General features: G+C 40.0%; 1 protein-coding gene across 2 annotated transcripts in view; it reads left to right on the forward strand.

The window, feature by feature from the left end:
• erf (Ets2 repressor factor) overlaps positions 1–22158 on the forward strand; it is a 32651-nt gene extending 10493 nt beyond the window's left edge. For both annotated transcript variants that reach the window (XM_036567108.1, XM_036567109.1), the window contains exons 2-5: positions 11949–12183; positions 17091–17206; positions 17435–18354; positions 18456–22158. In XM_036567108.1, coding sequence (XP_036423001.1) covers positions 11949–12183; positions 17091–17206; positions 17435–18354; positions 18456–19010 — 1826 coding nt within the window. In that variant the 3' untranslated portion in view covers positions 19011–22158. The remainder of the gene's footprint in view (positions 1–11948; positions 12184–17090; positions 17207–17434; positions 18355–18455) is intronic.
• The last annotated feature ends 394 nt before the right edge of the window (positions 22159–22552 follow it).

Genomic DNA, 22552 nt, shown 5'->3' on the forward strand with positions numbered 1-22552 from the left:
GCTAGAACTTTTCCTCCAAACAAGACCACTAGTCTTTCCTGAATTAAATGTTTGCGAGCATAAAGTAACATTTTACTGTTATTTAGCTGTATCTTTTTTTTTTATCTAACTTTTTTAGATTGATGTAGGTTAGCTGTGGTCTTTTTGAGTGGTAAGGGTGTTCATCTGCTGGATAAGGTGATTATTTTATATTGAAGTCGAGTGCTTGCAAATTGAACAACTGAAATTGTCCACCTACATATGTAATCAAGCACGAACACATCTTTCAGGTGCTGAAAAGTAGTCAGGAATTCTCAATCCATCTTTGTCTGCTGGTCCACTCTTATTATCAGTGTGCTCTTCTATAGTCTCAGACTGGCCACCCTGGTGGTGTTATTGGTAACTGGAGACTCGCCCACAGTATATCTGCATGCCTGCTCCAGTTGGCACCATGGTGGGCTCTTGAGCACAGCAAGATCACTCATGAGGGCACTCGGAGTGGTGTGTGTGTGTGTGTGTGTGTGTGTGTGTGTGTGTGTGTGTGTGTGTAACAAATATAACAAGTTTGTGTACGCCAAGCCATTAGGGCTGCTTCTCTGGAACTCAGAGTGCAGACTATTGGGGCTACAACTTTGGACCTCAGCTGTTAGAGTTGGCAAAGGTGGGCTCGGCTGCACTGTGAACACACAGTCTGTTTGTTATGTAAGGGTGCACTGTACGGATCATGTGAGGGCTGAAGGTTGGCACTGTGCACCTGCAGCTGACTGCCCAACTCTTAGATGTTATCCTCTCAACTTGCATTAATCCTCTTCTGCTGCACTTATTCTTTACCCTTCCTCCCTCTCCTGTTCCCCCATTTTACCTTTGTTTGGGTGCCTTCTCCTTAGCTGTTCTCTTGTTCTTGATGTTCTTATCTGGTACTTTTCTTTCTTGTAAAAGAGAATTATATATGCATGGGTGTAATAATGCATCAATTTGAAAATGAATGTACAGTTAATTTGAAATTGGTTATTTCATATGTTGTGTTACATTGCATCTTATATTTTATTGATCCTAGCAGGGAAGTTTGTCGGTTTGCTGCCTAACTATGCCCAGTCTGGGATCAGTACAGTATTGTCAGCAGAGCGGTGCCGCCATATTATCATGATAACCATGCTTTGATACCATTTTGTTCACACTGAGTACGTGTATGTGTTTTTAGTACTTGCCAAAACTGCGCCTGATACCATAGCCAATGACCTATTTTGAATTTAGTAGTTGTTGGTGTAAATAAGTGCAATGTACCGAAACCAGTTAGATTGCTAAAATTTAGTTGATTAAAAGTACGTGCATTAGCTAAATTTCTAAATTGCAAAATTTCCTTTGGGATCAATAAAGTATCTATCTGTCTGTCTGTCTGTCTGTCTGTCTGGCTTTGTTACATTATTTACTTTGGATCATAGTGGAATTGCCGTGGAGAATGAGTGTTCTATGTCAAAGTGCTTCTGCACAGCTGTAAGTACGTTTCATAGTTTTGCTCTCATGCTCTTCATCTGTCTCATCAACAGTGACAGCAAAAAGCTCACATGTGGCGTTTGTCTTCTTGGAGTCTTTTGTTTGGCTGGTTAAGCTGTAGTTGAATGTCCTCTAAAGCTAGGCATACACTGTGATTTTTAGAAGTCTTGTTATCTGGTTGCACTGCATGATTTTTTTTGAATAGACCACCATGTACAAACAAAGCCTTTGATTTATATACTCGCACTGTACAAAAACACTCAGTCCATGGTATGTAAAACACAACCCCTACAGACAGCTCTGTCCATGAACAATTAAAAATAAAGCTGTGTTAATCAAAATAACTTGCTGCACACTGAGCAAAGATGCTGAGAAACTGTGCAGCGCTGGCCTTTCTATGGCCTATTTTACAAAAAAATCACCATATTAACATTTATACCTCTTAATTTTATCGTGTACATTTTATTGAGATTTCATGATATGTTTAATGAACTGTAATCTAACTGTTGTGGTTTGAGTTGCACCCATAATGATTAGCTAGCATTAAATTTTGTAAACATCCTTGAAAAATGTACAGCACATGATGGTATATAACCCCTTTCCACAGTAGCCATAAAATGCAATTTGTTGTTGTTCTTTTAACATTTTAAACATTGAAATGTGTGTGATTTTACAAAAGTAGACGCAAGTTGAATTTTCATTTTTGTTGGCAAACGAGCAAGTCAACATAAATAAAAATGTTTTAAATGGTACTTTTTTTTTATTATTGTGGCAGCTGTACATGAGTTTTTGCTCTCAAGCTCACTTGTAGCGAGGACCCACTGCTTTAAAAGTGTTGTAAGTGTAATCTGGAGATTGGTCAGTTCTGAAAGTAGTCATTTATACACAAACACACATGCTGCCTATGTATAAACTGCGCAAAACTTCTTCCTTCACTTTCTGAGCAGAGAACTTTTGCAGTAAATTGTAAATGGAACATTGAGGGGGAGCAGCAGCTCTTGGCTCTTTGTATTACTCATCCCACACACAGTCTCTCTCTCTCTCTCTCTCTCTCTCTCTCTCTCTCTCTCTCTCACTCTCTCTCTCTCTCTCTCTCTCTCTCACTCTCTCACTCTCTCTCTCACTCACTCACTCACTCACACACACACACACCTTACCTTTTTCCCCATCGCCACCATCATTAGCAGATGGAGGCCGACCTTTTCCTCTGGCTAAATATAGACCTTACAAAGAATGGGAGGAAGGGAGGGAAGTGGGGAATGGATAGAGGGAACACAGATAGAAAGCGCGAATGAGTGTGGGGGCCCTAAACATGTTGGAGCCATTAGGTACACACACTAGAGAAACAGTGTTATTTTTTTTTGTTTGTTTGTTTTTTTGTTTTTTCCCCTCCCTTTCTTGCTGATGTCACACAGCTTTTCCATAAAAAAATATTTTATAATGAAACACTGATCACAACAGAATGGGACAGATTCGGTGTGTACTAGGACTGTCAGCTGGGATCAGAAATTAAATGTTTGTCAAATATTTGCACATATTGAAGCCTGATCATTTTGCTGCTGAGCTAGCAGCTCACTCCGCTGCCTGCTGCAAAGCGTGCACATTAGGTGTGTTGTCAGAAAACGTCTGCCATTTGACGCAGACCCTTTAGTTACTTTGTACAAGAATGTATTTCTGCCCTTTAGCATTATTCAGCTTATAAAGTGAACATATCACTTTGTTCAAAATGAGTTGTCAGAGAGCTGTCAGATATTTGAAAATATCCCTGCATTTTAAAACTCAAAACTAAAATTTCTATTTATGGTGGGTAACACTTCTGTATGTTTGGTAGCTGTTGGGAGTTGATGTCACATAATTTCTGACCAGGTATGTTCCAGGTGCCGAGCAGTTTTTAACAAGCAAATGATAACTTCCTACATTTGAACATGCGTATACGTGAATATTTTATTTTCTATTTTGTTTTTCACTACTTTGTATAGAAGCGCATCAGTGTTTTTAGTGACACCCTTGAACTCAGCCACAGAGTAGTTGAGACTGCTGCAATTGAGTCATTTTTAGTGCTTGAACCCTGACTAACTTCTGACTTATCTGCTTAGCAATTGGTATTACTAATGTTTAAAAATGCTAAATTGCATTTATTTATTTGAAGCTCCTCTCATTTAGTTTCTGTAAACATTTCACTACAGATTTTGCCTAAAATTCCACAAGCAAATTCTGTTGAAGCCTGCATCCCGAGCAGCCTTGCAGAAAGTCCACATTATCCTCCTTATTTCGTCGATGAATGGTAGAATTATACAGCTCTTTGACTTCCTGGAGTTTCTCAGTGACACGAACAGTAAGTTTGCCTCTCTGCAAGTCCTGAGAGACCAGGGTTTAGATTAGACTGCTCTCTTTTTTGCCTCAGAGTTTGCGGTAGAACGCAAGTAATGAACTGCGTGTGCGTAGCTTCTTTATCAGCACGGTTGACATCCATGCATGTTGACATCCCGCTTCCACCATTTTGGTGGGCAACTTCCAAAGTTTTTTCAGCATCGCTGTGGCGGTTTGTAATCCAGCAAAGGCAGTAAAACATGTTTTTGTGAACACTTTAAATTTCCATCTGTGTTATTTTCACATTCCAAACTGCATACTAGCACACTAAATAGTATGCAAAAAAGTAGCGCTTATGCAATTAGACGTGTCTTAATTCGTGTAGTAGCTGAAGTACAGAAGTATGTAGTTTAGGATGCAGCATTAGATCAGCCAGAGGGATGAGTTCAGCAGCTCCAGTGGCTGATTAACTTTTCTGTGCTGCTCATTAGCTGCTCAGTGAACATCTCTAAGCAAAAGTTCAGAGTGTTTGTTGATTAAGTGTGCGTTTATTGAGGTAAGCTGATGTTGGCTTTGTATTTGCTAACTTTCTAAACTCATTCTCTGTTTAAAGCACCACCAGTGTAACTGCAGCAGGTGGATCGGAAAATTTAAATGAGAAGCTGATGAATAAGAAACTGACTTGAGCTTGATATGTATGTATGAGTTTCTTATTTAAGAGCTTTGGTAGCCGCTAGAGCTGGGTGATATGGCCAAAAATGTTATCATGATAAACAAAATTCATATCGTTCGATATCTATATCGTGTTTTAAACTATCCTTTATGTTCAGAACATGACGAACACTCGCCAAACAATGGAACATTTCACAAATCTGTCATGGGAGAGTGGGAGAAAGTGTCTGAGCTGTTTTTGCCAGCTGGAAAAGCATGGCTATTTTTGTAATAGTCATAATTTAAGAAAGAAAACAGGTTATTTTTAGCTGGTGACGAGCGCTCGGCTACCCCGTTACAAATGACATCACAGTATTCAAACACCAGAAGCGACGACTGGATTTCTCTATACTATCGTATTAGTTTAAGGGGTGAACCGCAAAATATCTAACACTAGACAAACGGAGTCCTCCTTTTAGGTACGTTTAAACTGAAAGCGGTGCTTTTGTGTCGTGTTTGATCTACAGTATCATCAGTTCTCCGTGTTGTGTGAGTGACAGTGCGCTGCTTCAAGTTAGCCAGCTGCTAAAAACAGCTAGCTTGGAAAGATAGCGCTCTCCTGCTCTCCAGTGCCTCACAGCTTCCTCCGTTTACTTTCGTATAAATCGGGGCTGTAATTTACATGAACTCACTTCTTTCTTTCACTTTCGTTGCTTGGGAATGCACTCATACTAAATTATGACTGTCCGAGCGCTGCAACAGCGCTGTAGTTGTGAGGATTGTGAATGTATAACTCCGCGTTTCAGCCGTTGCTAAAGACTCATCTTACTCGTGGCCCCCTCCCTCTCTATTCATGTCAAAAAACTCGGAAGTGCGCCCTCTCCTGGCGACAGCAGAGTAGTGTCGCTTTCCTTGCAGTAGAAAACGCCACGAAGGCTTTCGCTACAACGTGGAAGTGTGCGAACGGTGTATTATATCGAACATGTCGTATCGCTCTATCGAGGAAAAGTTATATCGCGATAATTATCGTTATCGTTTTATCGCCCAGCCCTAGTAGCCGCTTTATTAGTTTTTATAAAATATCACACACTGGAATGTTCTGAACTCTGGAGAACTGCAGGTTATACAGATCCAGTCTAGCTGATCTTGTAGCGTTTTCTAGAGATTATATCTGAAGCATGTTCATTGGTTTTAATTTTTTTCGTGGTCATTCTGTTCTATTTTTCTTGAATTTTATCCACCTGCAGGGTTGTAGCTGCAGTAACGGTGATGAGACAAGCTCTATCAGAGCACGGTCAGAGTTAAAGCTTGCCTGTCAACATGGCGAAGTGGTCTTCTTAATGACGTACCCGAATACTATAAATATTAAAATTGTGATTTAAAATGTAATTATTTTCTGTAAATTAAGCTGCACACCCTTTTTTTTTTTTTTTTTTTGTTTTTTTTGGGTTTTTTTAAACAAGAAAATCAGCACATGCATTTTTTTCAGATTTGAGAATTGAATGTAGTGGACCAGACTGCCACTTCACAAACTGTGTTATTAGGCCAATTAAAACTCTGATTTAAAACATTAAGACAATGATATAAAGATATAATTGCTACTCTTGCGATTTAAAAAAAGTGCATGCATACTAAATGACTAATCATTCAGCCCTAACCTCGTTTCTTTATGTATTTGAAAAAGTTGTGAGTGAGTGAGATCGTAACTGATATATAGTAATTTGTCTGATACATCTCCCTTTTACTTTCTGTATCATTTATTTGGTCACATTTGGTCAGAAGCATCTGTTGCAAACAGCACAGGTTTACTAATTTGAATTTTCCTGGTTGATGTATAAATTGGACAGAGACAGGCAAGCTGTGCAAACCAGAAAAATCAGCCTACTGTTTAGAGAGAGACAACCAAAACAAAGTGCCTGAGGCATCCAACAGTATTGGAGCATCTTCACTGTTTGATGACATTGTTAATTCTACAAATCATGTTTTAGTCAACTACACGGTTGATCATCTCAGTAAGTCAGGTTCGGACTATTTGTATCAGGTAAGGATTGTGTCAGGGTGTTTGCGCATATGTTTACTAGGTGAGGTGTGAATGTGTGGGTGGGTGTGTGTATGTGTGTTTTGTCAGGTGGTCTCTCAACTCTGTATACCCAGTGGTGACAGTAACCATCTGAGAAACAGCAGTCCCAGCAGAGGCCACAGACATCGGGGACATACCTGTTATAGCTGTTATTGCACTTTGAGCATGTTTGTGTGCACTGTCGTTTGCCTGGTGGTTAAAGCCAGGTGTGGTATGGTGCACTGGTTTGTTTGGAATTTCTTCAGATTGGTAGTTTATAAAGCTCTTCCTCAAACTCTGCCCAAAAGACCTCTGTTAAGCTTGTGCTACTGTGTGCTTGAATAATTTTTTATTTAATTATTATTATTTGTCATTTTATTCGTTTTTGAAAAAAGTCTGATTCTTTTATTTATTTATTTATTTATTTATTTAGTTGTTGCTTTGTCTTCTTTGTCAGAAACCACATATCGGCGAATCTTTACTTTCTCAGTGATTTTCTTTTTAATGTTCTCGCTCTTTCTCCTTCATCTGTCTGCTATGTTCAGTTTGTCAGTTCCACTTCGCAGCCATAGAGCATGTCTAGTAGATATAGACACCGTAATTCATTTGTTTTTCCCCACAAAGTGGCTCAAAGTACAGAGTTGTGGAGCTTGTCTGTTATTTTATTTTACTTGCTAAAGCTGAAGGCTGCTACTGCATACTTTTGAGGGCATCTACATAATCGAAAAGGCCTCCGTGCAAACAGTTTGGGAAAAATTCATTTGCTCTGTGTCTGCCAGCGACAGCGTATTTTGGATCTGTAGCGGTCATCAAAAATCAGTAACGGTGCCTGTAGTTCCAGTTCATGAGTCTTTTTTTCTGGATTAATTGAATTTTGTTTTGCCTTTTTTCAGCTACATGTGTATTTATAGAGCTGAAGTGTCTTGTTGCTAGGAGATGGTGTGGGAGCAAGGGAGCAAAAGAGAGAGAGAGAGAGAGAGAGAGAAAAGGATGAGAGCGGAGGGAAAAGGTGCACTTCTTGTGAATGCTGAATGACAAACACTCGCACATACGCCGTGAGTCAGCACTGACGCACATGCACAGTGGGATGCTGCGTGTGTTTGCGTGCCCACTCACATGTTCGAGGTCTTGTCCCACACACACTCAACTAGTCATGTATGAGCCCCATCTGTGTGGTGTGGACTTGTCTGTCAATTACAGCGAGCAAACAAAATGTACTGTAGATGTGAGGCCAGTTCTAAGTACATCTCTGGGTATTGTTTTGTTGTTCTGTTCTGCAAAACTTGCCATCTGATGTAAAATTACAAAGTGCACAGAACTTCAGGAGAGAGTTACAGAGTGGTAACGCAGCAGAAAGACGAGAATCACAGTCCGCAGTTGTGCAGCACAATGTTTGGCTGCCTAAGCCTACAGTGTTTCTCCTTTTGCCCAAATAGTCTTAATTCATGTCAAAACCTAAGCTCTGTCAGGCCTAAAATGTAGTATTTGCAATACCTGCTTCACTCCCAATCTTTTTTTTTTATTTATTTTTTTTTATTTACTCGTTTCCCAATTAAGAATTGACATTGAATTAAAATTCCAAATAGTCAAGTTCAGGTGTTAAGGGAAATAAAATATTATGCAGTCTTCCAACTTTCTCACAGAATATCAAATGTGTTAAAAATATGTTGTTCTTAGTTGTTAAAAACACCCACATGGTTTTTGAGTGAAGACTGCATTATAAAATGGCAGGATTTTGGCAGGAAAAAGTGGGAAATCTTCCATCTTTCATGATCAGCATCAATACATCAGTTCTCAAACATGACATGAGTTGATCTCCAGGCTTATGAAAGTAGCAGAATTATTGCTGCTATGTGAACCTGTACAAAATGAACCTGCACTGATCAGCTAGATTGCTCTCAAAACATACTAGAAAAGTGAAGTCATTTGATATTTAAAATATGCTGAGGTAGGGATGTCCTGATCCTTGGAAGGGGGCAGAAAAAATTGTTCAGAAAATCCACGTCCGACGCCGGTGTAAAAGGTATTTCCACATTCAAGCTGTGCTAAAAAGTATAAATATTGTACAGCTGACAAAATGTATTTTGGCATTGCCACAACATTGTAAGTAGTACAGGTTTTAAGAAAAAATGTCTCGGGCTGTTTTAGGTTCATTTGTACAGGGACTTTTATGATGATGAACCTGAATACGGCAGGAGTGGTGGGTTTTCCGGTTTAGAGCAGAGGGCTGTGTTTTTTAGCTTTTGGCGGTGGAGAGTCTGCTTTTCTTCTTGTTGTGTTTTGGTGCCGTTTTCAGCAAATTAAAAATAAAGCTGCATAATGGACCATAACCATGCAAGTTTCTCACGAGAACCCCGAACGTTACAGTATTTTACAGTTTGCCCCTTTATTGATGGCCTACATTTGGCCAAAAAAAAATTTAATACCTACCCAACTAATAAATGTATCTGAAGAGTCAAATATTTAGGTCCAGCCCTAGCCTTTACACAGGTTAAACACTACAGCCTGAGTGAGTGTGAGCCAGTCTGCATCATCGGTTGCAGAAGAGTGTTCCTGGACATTGAGAAATAGCCTGTGGAGCCTCAGTCAGCCTGCTGCCTCTGCTCAGTGTGTTCCCTACAGCACATGTGTGGGGTTGGCAATGTGCTAGCACTGATGGTAACACCGAGCTGTTCTGCTTTAACTAGCTAACACTGCGATGGGCTTTATAAGTAGTCAAGCACCAAACACCCTGCAACACCTGGCACCGCAGTCAGCAAAACACACTTTGTGCCAGGACGTTTTGTGTTTCTTGCTTTAAGTGTGGGAATTTTGTTTTATTTTCAGACCACTAGCCACACAGTGAGGTAAGTGATAGGATCTGAGTTAAAGACCCGGCCATTGTTCTTTACTGTGTGTGGTTCCTTATATGGTGTAATTACTAACTTAAATATCACAATGTCTAGACTGGAATGTTTTATAATTAAAGGACGTAGTGTGATGATTTTTTTTTCATATTCTGTCTAGAACTGAAAAACTAAACTGAAGTTTTCACCAATATCAGCTATAGAGTTCTTCCTCTTCATGTTTTAAACTGTGTGATGAACATATATTCAGAAACAACAGAAAAGCGTTTGCACTCTGGAATATGTGTGATGCACAAATTCATAAGGCTGTCAATAATCAAGCCACCTCCAATAGACATACTTTGACTCATGAACTATTGTCTGGGAAGTCCTTATTTCAGAAGCAGGATTATTACAGCATACACTTGCATCACAAGGACATCATCTCTCTAGCCCTTAAGTATCATCTAGCACAGAGCAACGTTTGCTATGGAGTCATTAGGGAAAAATAATGCATGCTGTTAAATAGACCGGATGTGTAAAACCAAAACAAATTAACTTTTATGAGGCACAGCTCTGTATTACTGCATTAGTATGCTCATTGAAGGCTCATGCATGCCTGCACTCCCTTTAGCTGCTGTGCCAGACATTTTCAATCACCTTGGTCCAATGATACTGTACTTTTTACTCTTTCTTTGATGGCAGTTAGGCTGATTTAGATGTGACTGATATAAATAATGACTGTCAAGGGTGTATTGCAGTATATATTAGAAGGCTAAATTGTAACAGCAAAAGAAAACTTCTAAATCCTATAGTGGGCTTTTTTAATACTGTGCAGTTTCTGTTTCTAGGTTCATGTACGTGTTTATCTCTGAGACAGAGAGTATGTAATAGGTTTTTTTTTGTTTTTTTTTGTAATCGGAGCACATAGAGTGCCGATGCTGAAAATGCAGACACTTCATTAGGTGTGACCTTCTACTCTTAAGTATTGCGTCAATTATAAGTTTAGAACGCTTGCACATATACACACTTCTGTTCTACCACCTCTGTGTGGGCATGGGCTTGAGCTTTGTTTTGACTGCCACCTCAAGGATGCTGAGTTTAAAACTATTTAAAAACACAAATACAGACTTCTATGCCTGTATTCTAAAACTACCTAGATTTGCTATTAGAAATTCTGTCAAAACTATGTTTTTGTTTTTTGTTTTGTCTTTTATCATAATTTATCATTAATTTGCTGTTTGTCAATTGCATAAACTTGATTTACTTACTTTGCTTTTTATTTATGCAACTTTATAGAAGTACTACAAGATATTGAAAAAAACACCACTAATGAACTGATAATCAGGGGGATCCCTTCCAATCTGGCATCACTGAACATGTCTGTGATGAATGGTGCAGGAGAGCAGAGGAAACGGCCTTTTCAACAATGCCATGTTAAACTTATATTTTGGGTTATATATCAAGGTTTTTAAACTGCTCGAAAACTGTTATTCCATGGCACATGCTAAACTCAGTCATGGTGGTCTTAACACTCACTACAGTCTGATCCTTTTGCTCTAGAGAGCTCCCTAACCAGCACGCTCTTATTTATTGTCAGGAATTAAATTGAACTGTTGATAGCTGTTGTTGGCTCTCTAGCAAACCAGAACAGTAGGAAACTTATTTGGACTGGACAAGAGAATTAAGACTGATATCACCTCAAAATAGAGGTCTGAAACAGTTTAGTGTGGCTGTCAAGATTCCTAACTATCTGTCACTGAGAGCTGGGGGATTCATCACTTGACGTTGTCAAGAACTGCCTGTTTTGGCAAGAAAGGGCCCATTTGACTGACGTTCAAAATGACCAACTACAAACAGTTGTTTTTGCATGACATGGAAGCAGTTTCTCTTGTTGTCTTTAGATATTCTGCATCTGCATGCTAGTGGTGACCTAGCTTAATAAACAAAAAAATTGTTTCTAATCAGCAATAGATACCAGACTGATAAAAACTGGTACACCGAAATGTGCCATTTCGTAAAAGAGGTAAAAATATTGGTTATTGGATTTGCTTCATAATTTTTGAATATTTGTCAACTTTTATTGACTATTCATTGCAGCTCTACTCTTTACACGCTTGACTTTGAGTGACTTAAACAAGGTTTACATAGACATTACATACACACTCCAGTGATAGTTTCATTCACACTAAAGGCCAGTTCTTTTATGGCTGTTGAGAACCAGCTCACCCTAACTAAGTCTGGACTTTTGAAATTATGATTGAAGAGATCAAATCAGAAGCAGAAAGAGAATGATGACCTTCTGTGTCATTCTTGTTTGATCTTCTGAAAAGTGGGGATGAACTACAGTGAAATGAACACTTCCCACACAGTGATGTCCTTCAAAGATTCACTTAATTTCACTTAGATGTTTGTGTCTAGTAACTTTACATGCCAGACACCAATATGCAGAAATCTAGTCTCCTGTTCGTCAATGTGTTTAGAGATCAAATATGTTCTATTCACCAATCATCTCATAAATAAAAAAAAAAGGTAATACAGCTTGGGGTACATTGGTGGCAGCTTGCTTGATTAAGAAGTTAATTTAGTTACATGTATTCATTCTGCCAAACTGTTCTTGTACCCTCCAGGGTTTGCCTTCCCAGAATGGGCCTACAAGCCTGAATCAAGCCCAGGCTCCAGACAGATCCAGCTCTGGCACTTCATTCTGGAGCTGCTGAGGAAAGAGGAGTACCACGATGTCATTGCCTGGCAAGGCGACTATGGCGAGTTTGTGATCAAGGACCCAGATGAGGTGGCACGACTGTGGGGAGTCCGCAAGTGCAAACCGCAGATGAACTATGACAAGCTCAGCCGAGCACTCAGGTGAGGATGGACCAAATGTTACATCTTTCTATGTTTGTCATCTGTTCTGATCTGAAAGATGCTTATCAGTAGAGTGATTCCACTTGGCTTGAACTTCCCTTTTCTAATATATTGTAGTGTTTTCAAGCTGAGGTGAAATTAAGAGAAAATCAGCTAAGGTGGTGAGAACCTTTTTCTGTAGGGCAAGTTCCACTTTTTTACTGAATTTTTTATTTTTTTTGTCACCTTAATCTTAATTTTTTTCCTGTTTCAATTTTTTTTCTTCCCCATCCCTATCCACATTCACTATTCTCCCTCTGCACCGCAGTCCTTCTGACTGTCTACATGTTATTCAGGTCTTTGCACTAGTCTCCACGGCAACACCAAATGCCCACTCAAACCCGCTGAACCTGTCCTTGCCATCCCATAATAATCAAAATCACATCAGCCTTCTCTAACAGGATGAGCACACTTCCGCTGCTTCTGAGAAGAGAACTCTTTCTCTTTTTCAAAGAGGCAGGAGGGAATGATGGAGAAAAAAGAGAGACCCAATCCAGCATAGGGAGTGTAGTAAAGATGTGGAGTCGGCAGCTCTTTTATGTGGCAGTGGAGCTTCTGAGGTTTCACAGAAGACTGAAGAACAGGGATCTCGTCTGTGCTCCACGTGTGTGTCTGTGTGTCCATGTGTGTCGTGGAATGCAGGTCACCTAATTTGGTGCCTTTCACAAACACACATGGGCACAGTTTCTATTTCTCACATTAGGCACACATTTTTTTCTGATACACATTTTACAGTTCTCCTTAAAACATGCAGTTACAGAGGTGAATTTCTTTAAAGAAATCTCTCCTGCTTCTTGCATATGGCTGAGACACAATGAGAGATTTTATCTTGGCACATAGTATCATTGCAGTCAAAGTCAAATGTTTCATACTACATCTTTTAAGATTTTTCACTCCCCCTTCTACCCTTTGTACTTGGTGTACAAAGTACTTTGGATTTTCTTTTAGACAGTGCCGATTAGGTTCTTGTTTCTTTTGGCCAGTAAAAAATGTCCAACATTGAATCACATGTCCCAAACTTGCTCTTAATACACATCTGACATTTCTGCTACAAATTGAAGCATAAACTTTGTTTCTAGCACAGCCATAAACAGTGTGAGTGTGAATGTACCTGTATACCCCTTATACAGGTTTATTTGTAACCAACTGAATGGCTAGTTGTAACAATCACAAAATGTCTGGTAAATTTGGGTGAACACAGTAAATTTAATAGAATTTTTTGCTGTTTAAATTAAGTGGGCTTTCCAACCTGAATATATCCATCAAAAGTAACACAAACACACAGATTTTTTTTACCACAAAGTACATAAGTGTAATAAATTAAAATGTAAATGTTTTATCTTTTATATACTTTAATCTCTTAAAATAATTTTGGAATGGTAGAAGATTAACTGTTTTGAGTTTAAATGGGGGTTGTGCACTTTTCATTGTTTATTTGGGGAGGCTTAGTTGTAAAACTAACCTCACCATGTGGAGGCTATACTTTATCCTGGCTAGCTCTCACTGTGAATTGTTTACATGCTTCAAAACGGTCCTACGTTACAGCCACTAAGAGGATGAATAAAATAATCTAGGTGTTAATTGTGTCTTATACATACAATTAAAACATTCATGATTAAAAAAAAGTTTTCATGGAGCAAATTCAGACATCAGGGTGAATCTTGAGAAATATTGGTCAGTTAGCTGTCAAAATTTGCAGCTCATGTTGCTATGGTAATACGAGAGGCTGACTGAAAGCACTTACTTGAATCTGATTAACGGAAAAAAAAAAAGTTACATCTTGCGCTGCATTAAGTTGTGCCTCTTGTACTATGGCAGACCAAACCAAAATGCAACTTTTTTTCCCCCAAAATGCAGGTTTTTATTTTAGCAAACCTGACCCAAATTACAGCAGTAAAATGAAAAATTTAATAAATTGTTTAACTTGTTGAACCTTGTTATAATTTAGTCAATATTTAACACGCATTCCACTTTTTGAAGCAATCACCATGTTTGAGAGAGATAGAAAGAGAGGTTTTATTGATCCTGAAGGGAAATTGCAGTGTTAGGGTAGCAAGACATACAATTTCACAAACTTAAAAATAGAAATTAGAAAATAGAAATTAAAATAGACATAAGTATAAGAGTAGAAACAAAGTATATAGTAGAAATAAAGTAGTAGAAATAAAGTATATCTATTTGCATTCAAACATGTTTAAACAGGTTACCTATTCTTGGATTCTTGAACTATATTTTTCCACCACTTGGCTATCCAAGAGGCCAACACAAACTTCAAAATTACATACGGGCTGTTACCAGAAATTAGACTTTTAGTTTCATAATTTTATCAGTAGTCTGTTAAAAGAAGCAAACATACAGAGAGCTTGGATTGGTACGCCAAAGTGTCCAGTTGTTTTGACCAAATGAAGCTACCTTGAAGTGTGAGAATTAATATTACTACAGATGTATCTCAATATCTAAATGTGGAAAATGTACTGAAGAGAGTACATAACAAAGTAAAAGAAAATGATTGAATTAGAGGTGATATTTCTTCACGGCATCATTCATCAGGAAACTCTGGGCAAACTCTGTTGGCCCTTAATCTTGTGAAATCTGTAAACTTAAGACATTTGAAAATGTATTCATTTTCTTGACAGCACTGGCATTGATGACTTTTTCAGTCATTAAAATGTTAGTTGACCAAGCTTGGAAAAGTGTGAAAATGAGTATGGGAGCTGATTGACTCCTTTTTGGAGATTCTGGGGAAATTCTTGACTTTTCTGGAGCTCAGAGATGTAGATTTTCTTTGCATTAGTCTAATATGTTTTGTGCCTACTTCATTGAGTTATTTATATGAGTTATTGAGTTACATAAATTGCAAAGGAAGGGTGTCCTCTTTCAGAACTGTATTTGAATGTGAAATGTATTAGGAGCTAAGCATACCCTGTTCTATTCAACCGCTCAAACATTTCTCTGCTTTTGAGACAAAGTTACAAATTACTTAAGAGAGGAATCTTTCAAGCTCCGGCTTGAAAAGTACAAAGCTGCCCAGCACTGGCCTGTGGAGCATTGGAACTGCATACGTTTTGGGAAGAGTTGGAGTGGCGTTTGTGATCCATAACATCATCTTGTGGCTGTTTGCAGTCAAATCCTCACAGTAATGTTCCAGCATCTAGTTTAGAGCCTTCCCAGAAGTATAGAAGCAAAGGTGGGGACAAACTCTACATACTTTGAATTATAGAGCATGTGGGTGAGCGACAATTTAGTATTAGCTAACAAAGTCTCATCACAATTCACAGCTGAGTGACCACCACAAAACATCTGTCATTGAACATGCAGTGCTGTGAAAAACTATTTGCCCCCTTCTGATTTCCTCTATTTTTGCATATGTTGCACTAAAGCTTTCAGATCCTCACATAAAATGTAAGACACGACACAGAGAACATGAAGAAACACCAAAACAGTAGTCATTTTGTTTATTGTGGAGAAAAAATTGCAACACCTATATCACCCATGTGAAAAAGAAATTGCCCCTAAACTTAACTGGTTATGCCACCTTTAGCAGCAACAACTGCATTCGAGCCTGAACTGCCCATTTGTCTTGCAGCAGCATCTTAATCGGGTTCAAGTCAGGGCTCTCCAGAACCTTTATTTTGTTTCTTTTGAGATTCCAGATATGGACTTGTGCTTTGGATCATTGTCTTGCTGTGTAACCTTATTGCGCTTCAAGGCAGGATTTTCTGGTAAAGAGCAGAATTCATGGTTCTTCAAGTTGCCCAGGCTTTGAAGCAGCAAGCAATTCCCATGCACCATCATAGTACCACCTACGTATTTGACTGTTGGGTATGACCTGTCTTATTGTGGAACGCTTTGTTAGCTTTATGCTGGATGTAACGGGACCCCTGTCTTCCATAAAGTTTTTAAGGCATATTTTTATGCATGAGACCACTTATCCCTGTCTTTTTTTTCTGTCTTTGGCAAACATTAACCATGATAATGTTATTCTGTGTTACACTGAGTTTAATGAAAGGAAAAGGATGGATTGAGTGCTTAGGCTGCATTGGCACAATGTACATTTTGGAAGTGAATGCTGTACAGCAGCACGCACATGAGAACAGACATGCTTGAGCTCTTTGTGTCCTTTTTTGAAGTGAGTTCAAATGTACTTCAAAGAGTATGTTTCTGTGTGCCTCAGCATGTTTGACCTGTGTGTGTGCATGTGTGCCCTTTACTCTGTTCTGACTCAGTATGTATTTGTTGAAAACCTCTGCTTCCCTTAACAGTGTGACAATACATCCCAATGCATCTCAACTGCACAAATGCAGCTCAGTGCCTCAAGAATGTTTTAAAGCTGAAGAAAAACAAAACAGGACACTTTGTACACAAAAGATTGAAAATATGTACATCCATGTATGTGTGCTGTGCGCATTATGCAAACATTAACATTATGAACAAAGGGCACATATTCAGGGATGCTACGCATTGTGTGTGTCATTACACCTTTTTTTTTTAACAAATTAATCAGTGCTTTTATACTTTTTACCTTTATACCTTTATGCCTCAGCCCAGTAGTCTCGGTCAGCTTGTTCTCACCCTCTCTTAGCAAAAGTTGAGAATGCCTGTTGGGACTAGGAAGAGAACAACTCAACATTGTGACCACTAATAGAAAGAGGAAAAACTTCACTTGATTGTTATAGGAGAGGTCAAAGTGTTGGGAGCCTGCTGGTGATGATTTTACTTGTTCTGCTTACAATTGGGCTCAAAGTTCCACTGTTTAATACCCCCAGCTTTGCAAATGTCTTCTGACCCTTGAGTTGAAGCTCAGGTAAACTGCACTGAATTTAGATGTCCTTCACAGATGTGTAACCATGCCAACGTTATTCCCCCAGATACTACTACAACAAAAGGATTCTGCACAAGACCAAAGGGAAGAGATTCACCTATAAGTTTAACTTCAACAAGCTGGTGCTGGTCAACTATCCATTCATAGACATGGGATCTGCAGGTAAACAGATTGGTGTGGCCAAGTGATTGTTGTGTACAAACAAAATATTTGTGGGGAAAGCATTTCTTATTCTTTTTCTTTTTTCTTAGTTACGCAACTGTTTTGTATGTGTGTACATAAAAGACTCCGTTTATTTGTTTGTTTGTTTTTTTCTTTGTCCTCTGTGGTTTCCTTTCATTTGACTTTTTTTCCTCTTTCATTCTTTCTCTCTCTTCCTTACACTATTAGGCTCAGGAGTTCCCCAGAGTGCTCCTCCTGTCCCCTCTGGAGTGGGCACCCATTTCCGCTTTCCTCCATCCACGCCATCAGATGTGCTTTCCCCCAGCGAGGAGCTGCGTAGTCCAGGTGTCTTTAGTGCTGTGGCCCGCCGAATGGCACGTGGCTCTGTCTCAGACTGCAGTGACGGGACCTCCACCAACTCTGAGCTTGAGGAAGCTGGTGTGGCTGCAGGCGATGACCGCCCAGCTGACCGTGTGTTCAGGAATCTCCTCCACCCTCGTCTTTCCCATGATTCCCTCTTTCGTGTCTACGGTGCCCCTCCCAATCCACCGGGGCTGCCACGTGGAGGCCCACATGCACCCCCTCACAGGGTGCACCCCGAGCCCCTTTCCCCTTTCCCCGTGTCCCCTCTCCCTGGTCCTGGAGGTCTACTGGCCCCGCCTCTCTCCCCAGCCCTGTCCATGACCCCTACCTCGCACTTACCCTACACCCCTTCCCCATCCCTGTCTCCTATGCTGGGCTCCCACTTCTCCTTCAATCCAGAGGACATGAAACGCTACCTGCAGGCTCACACCCAGAGCGTCTACAACTACCACCTGAGCCCACGCGCCTTTCTGCACTACCCCAACATAGTCATCCCTCAGCCACAGCGTCCGGACAAGGGTCTTGGAGGCTCAGCAGTAGCAGGCCCACACCCCCCTACCCATACCCTACACCACCACCAGCCTGAGGAGCCTCACCTCTCACCCTTCAAATTCAAGCTACAGCCTCCACCACTTGGCCGCAAACAAAGAGAAGGCCTCCCAGCGTCTGGGGCAGGACACACCCCTTCAATAACCACCTCAGGACTAGGTTCCTCCTCCAGCCAGGGTTCTAACTCTGCATCGTCTGGACTGGTGAACAGCTCAGGAGGGCCACCAAAAATCAAGGTTTGTATTTACTGTGTTTTTTTGCAACATAGTTTTATAGCATAGGTAAAAACTAAAGATAATTTAACTTACTTTTTTAACCCCACCCCACTCTTTTCCAGGTTGAGCCCATCTCAGACATAGAATCTGAGGAAGAGGTGGAAGTCACAGATATTAGTGAGGAAGATGATAATTGTGATGTTTTTGCCCCACCCCACTCCAATGGAGGCCCTGTTCCTCCACCCTGTAATGACAGCATTGTGGACGATGATGATCTTGAGGAAGATGTCTTCAAGACCCCAGCTGCTCCGACTTCTGGTGCTGGTATTGGCCTGGCGTTGCTGGGCCTCAAAGCTGAGCCCAGAGAGCTAGGCCTGGGCCAGGGTCCCCCCAGCAGTCCCGGGGGAACACGCTGCATCCCCCTGAAGCTTCGCTTCAAACGACGCTGGAGTGAGGACCAACGCATGGAAGCTGAAGCCGAGGAAGCTGAGGACAAGAAGAGCCGTGCTGAGAGGGAGGAGCCTGTCCAAGAGGCAGAGCCTAAAAGGGTGGAAGAGAATGGAGATGGAAAGAGCCCTGTAAGTTTGGCTGCACCTCTGGGCACAGGCCAGAGGAGAGTGAGCTCTGAGCTGCAGAGAGCAACGGCGCAGCTGTCTTTAGAGAATAATGGCTGCTGAGAAGACATGAATGCATGCTCTCAGACATAGAGAGATGGTCCCACAGGCCTCTGTTTAGTTCATTTTGACTTGGATACAAACTAAAGTGCATTGAGAACCATTGGCTGAAAACAGAACAATTCTACTCAGTCACTCGTATCAGTTTTCCTAGCATGAATATCTGAAGTATCATGCTCACTGTCAAACATGCTTACAGAAACACATCTTCTCTGACTTTAAGGTGTTGAGACACTAAGAATGGCTTATACTGACCCCTCCTGCCACCATTACAAAATCCTGCTCACACACCCTCCCATTCACATTACCGATACAACTCACTGGCTTGACCATTCATAGACATAGACATGTACCATAAAATGGATGTGTTTATTCATCTGCACCCCTATCATCAAAGACCCTATCATTTGGGACATGGGGATACTCGCAATGCCTTTTCGAAACAGATTAAAGATAAAACAGAAGTGCCTGAACTAGAGGTCATTGCACTCGTTTACAGTACTGAGCGCAATGAGTGAAGGAGGGGTGGGCACTCTCCAAACAAATCGAGAAATGTCCTTTCTCACCCTATTGACCTTCTCTCCTGTGCACATGGCGTCTGGAGTTACAATGGGCAACTCCTCATTAGAAGTTAGACATTCTTGGAAGTCACACACAGAAGGTGATAGCCCACTTTAACTGATGTGAACTTCAAAATGGTTGTCAGCCTGCAGTTCTTAAACAAGTCTCAGGTCCTCATGGAGACCTTTGCCGAACAATCTCACCTTTTGTTGAACAAGCTAACCTTTGCTCCCAAAACAAGATCTCCACATACAGTCACTGCCTTCAGACCTGTTAATGCTAACATGCTAACCGCTAAGCACTGCCTTTTAATGCCCTTGGGGTCCAACAAGGGGTCCCAATGCTATTTGGTCAGATCAGCCTCTGTTAAAGGGACCACTTTTAACCCACATGTATATACATCCCTGATGCAAAAGAGATTTGTGGTCTGTGTGTTTCTCACTTCATTTAAGATGGACATGAACCCCTGGCTGCAACAAAGTATGGATCTGCTTTCTCCCATCTCTCTCTTGTGTTTTTGAGCAGTTCTAACGCTGAAAGAAATATTAGTGCACCATGAAAGAGGTTGCTCTTGAACCTGAGGATGATCGTGTGATGAATGAAAGGTTTTAGCAAATGCTTTTTGAAGCTCTTGGCTACTTGGTAGGGGAAATAAAATTTAATAAAAAAAAAACAAAAAAACAAGGAGGGTTTGAGGGCAAAAATCTCAGGCATACTTCACTAAGACCTAACCTCGACTATATAGGTTCACTTAGAATATAGTCTCTGTATTTCAGAAAGCCTTTTAAAGAACAAAAAGTGAGACTGTGCCTTTTTGTATAGGAGACTTGCTGCCCTAAGCTTTTGAGTACTCTCCCGTGGTCACACACCCACTCCCACAGAAGCCTTAGAAACATGACCTCAAACACTGCTATTATGCCTTTGTTTTATATTTTTTTAGCATAGAGGAAAATATCCTAAATTAGATAAACTATAAAGCCCACATGTTCTCTATGTATTGCAAATATTAGTTATATATATTTGATACAGATTATCTATATTCAAAACTCTGGTTTTGATAAGATTTATATTTTTAAAAAAATTAAGAATATATGGAGAATATACATAAGGTGACCTCAAAATATTTAGTCACAGGGAACCTACAGTGCTTTACTTAGAGTGAATGAAGTGTTATTGGAGAAAAGGCAAAATGACTGTAAATGATCAGTCCTTCAGAGCTGAATCTTGTATTTTACGTCCTCTTGTAGATTTACACGCCTAACACACTCACCTGTGTTCACACACAAATGCCTATACTTTTTTTGGCCTCTATGGAGAGCTCCAGATTGAGAGCACTCTTTCTCCCAAGGAGTGAAGGAGGGAAAAAAATTGGATGAACACAACTGACTTGACACTTTTTGGCTCAGAACTCCAGCTCAGTGCTCATGCCAGTCTCTAGTGCTGTCTCAACATAACCTGGTAATGGACTGTTCTCAGAGAATCTGCCCCTCTTCAGAGGAAATAGCACAGGACCATTCCAACCACGGCCTTAGTTTAGACCTAATGCGAAAACCCAGATGGGATTTCGTCCACAGGCTTGGTGTAATTATTTTTCAGAAAGTTAATGGGGATTTGAGCTAGCAAAGCATCCTGTGATGCTCCACTGACGTAATTCATCAGTTAATCGAACTGCCTGTAGTCACTGAGAGGCAAGTTGCAACACTTACCACAATACGGTTCAAGTCAATTTTTTTCTGCCCCCCACCTCCCACTGCATATCTCGCACTCAACAGTGCGCACCAAAAAGTGTTCATTATGCTGAATACGTACTGAGTAATCAGCAAGGAGAACAAGTTTTGCCCACAGCCTTAGTGCCCCCCACTTTCTTTCACCTTCCTCCTCTTATTTTTTCCTTGTTGGATTCCGTTCTTCAGTACAGCCTTACACCAGCTCAACCTGACAATTGCCTTACTCATACTTGTAAACAACACATATCTACATATATTTTTTCCTCTCTTCAGTATAAACATTGCTGTTTTTATTATACTTATTGTTCTTGTTAATATTACCATTTATTTTTAACAGTGATTGTTTTTGTTTTTTTTGTTTTTTTTTTGTGTACCCCTTTCCTGAAAATTAGCTTCACCAGATTAAAACCTTTTAATGGTATATTCCACCATCTTTTTGTTCCTTTTAAACTACATAATGGCAAATACCGTTCTCTGGCATTGTATCTATGCTGGTTTTATTTGTAATTATATGAAAGAAAAAAACAGGTAAAGGGGAAGGGGTAACATTATCTTATCATGTTATTTTTATCTTAATGTTTTTTGTGTTTTGTTTTGTTTTTTTTTCTTTTGTGTACATATATTTTTCCATTTTGGAGGACTATGTAAGAAAAAGACATTGTATTTCTTTGTGTATAAGGCCTCTTCCTTTTCTATCCATTTATCCCTCTCTCTTTAATACACACACTTTCTCAGCGGTTATGTAACAAGAGATGAGACTTGACATCAAGAGGAAACGTGTATACTCTAGTTTTTCTTTTTTTCCCCTCTTGTAATTAAAACTGTAATCAGGGTTCATTAAAAACCGGTAAATGTGGATCAAATTGTCTCCGTTGTCATTTTCTTGCATTTACTTACATGTAATAATAGGCTAAAATTGAAATTCTTTTAACTGCCACCTGATTTTCTGCATTCAGACTTGGTCGGATGCCTTGTTGTACCGTGTCAAAGTTGACTTGCGTTATCTCTGTATTTTTAGCTGCTACTATGCAAAAGTCAGAGACAACCCTACATTTATTTGATTTTCAAAACAGCCTGCAAGTTTTCCATTTTCCAGGAGATATTTCTGAGGACATTAGATTCAAGGTAATCCACTTGTATTGGAAAGGGGAAAGACAAAGCAAAATAAGTGATTGCTGTGTCCTGTCTAGGGGACCCAGAGGACCAGTTTGAGAACCACTGATACAGATATTTTTAAAACTGTCACCATCAGATAAA

This window comes from Colossoma macropomum, unplaced genomic scaffold (genome assembly GCF_904425465.1).
Source record: "Colossoma macropomum unplaced genomic scaffold, Colossoma_macropomum, whole genome shotgun sequence".
NCBI lineage: Eukaryota > Metazoa > Chordata > Actinopteri > Characiformes > Serrasalmidae > Colossoma > Colossoma macropomum.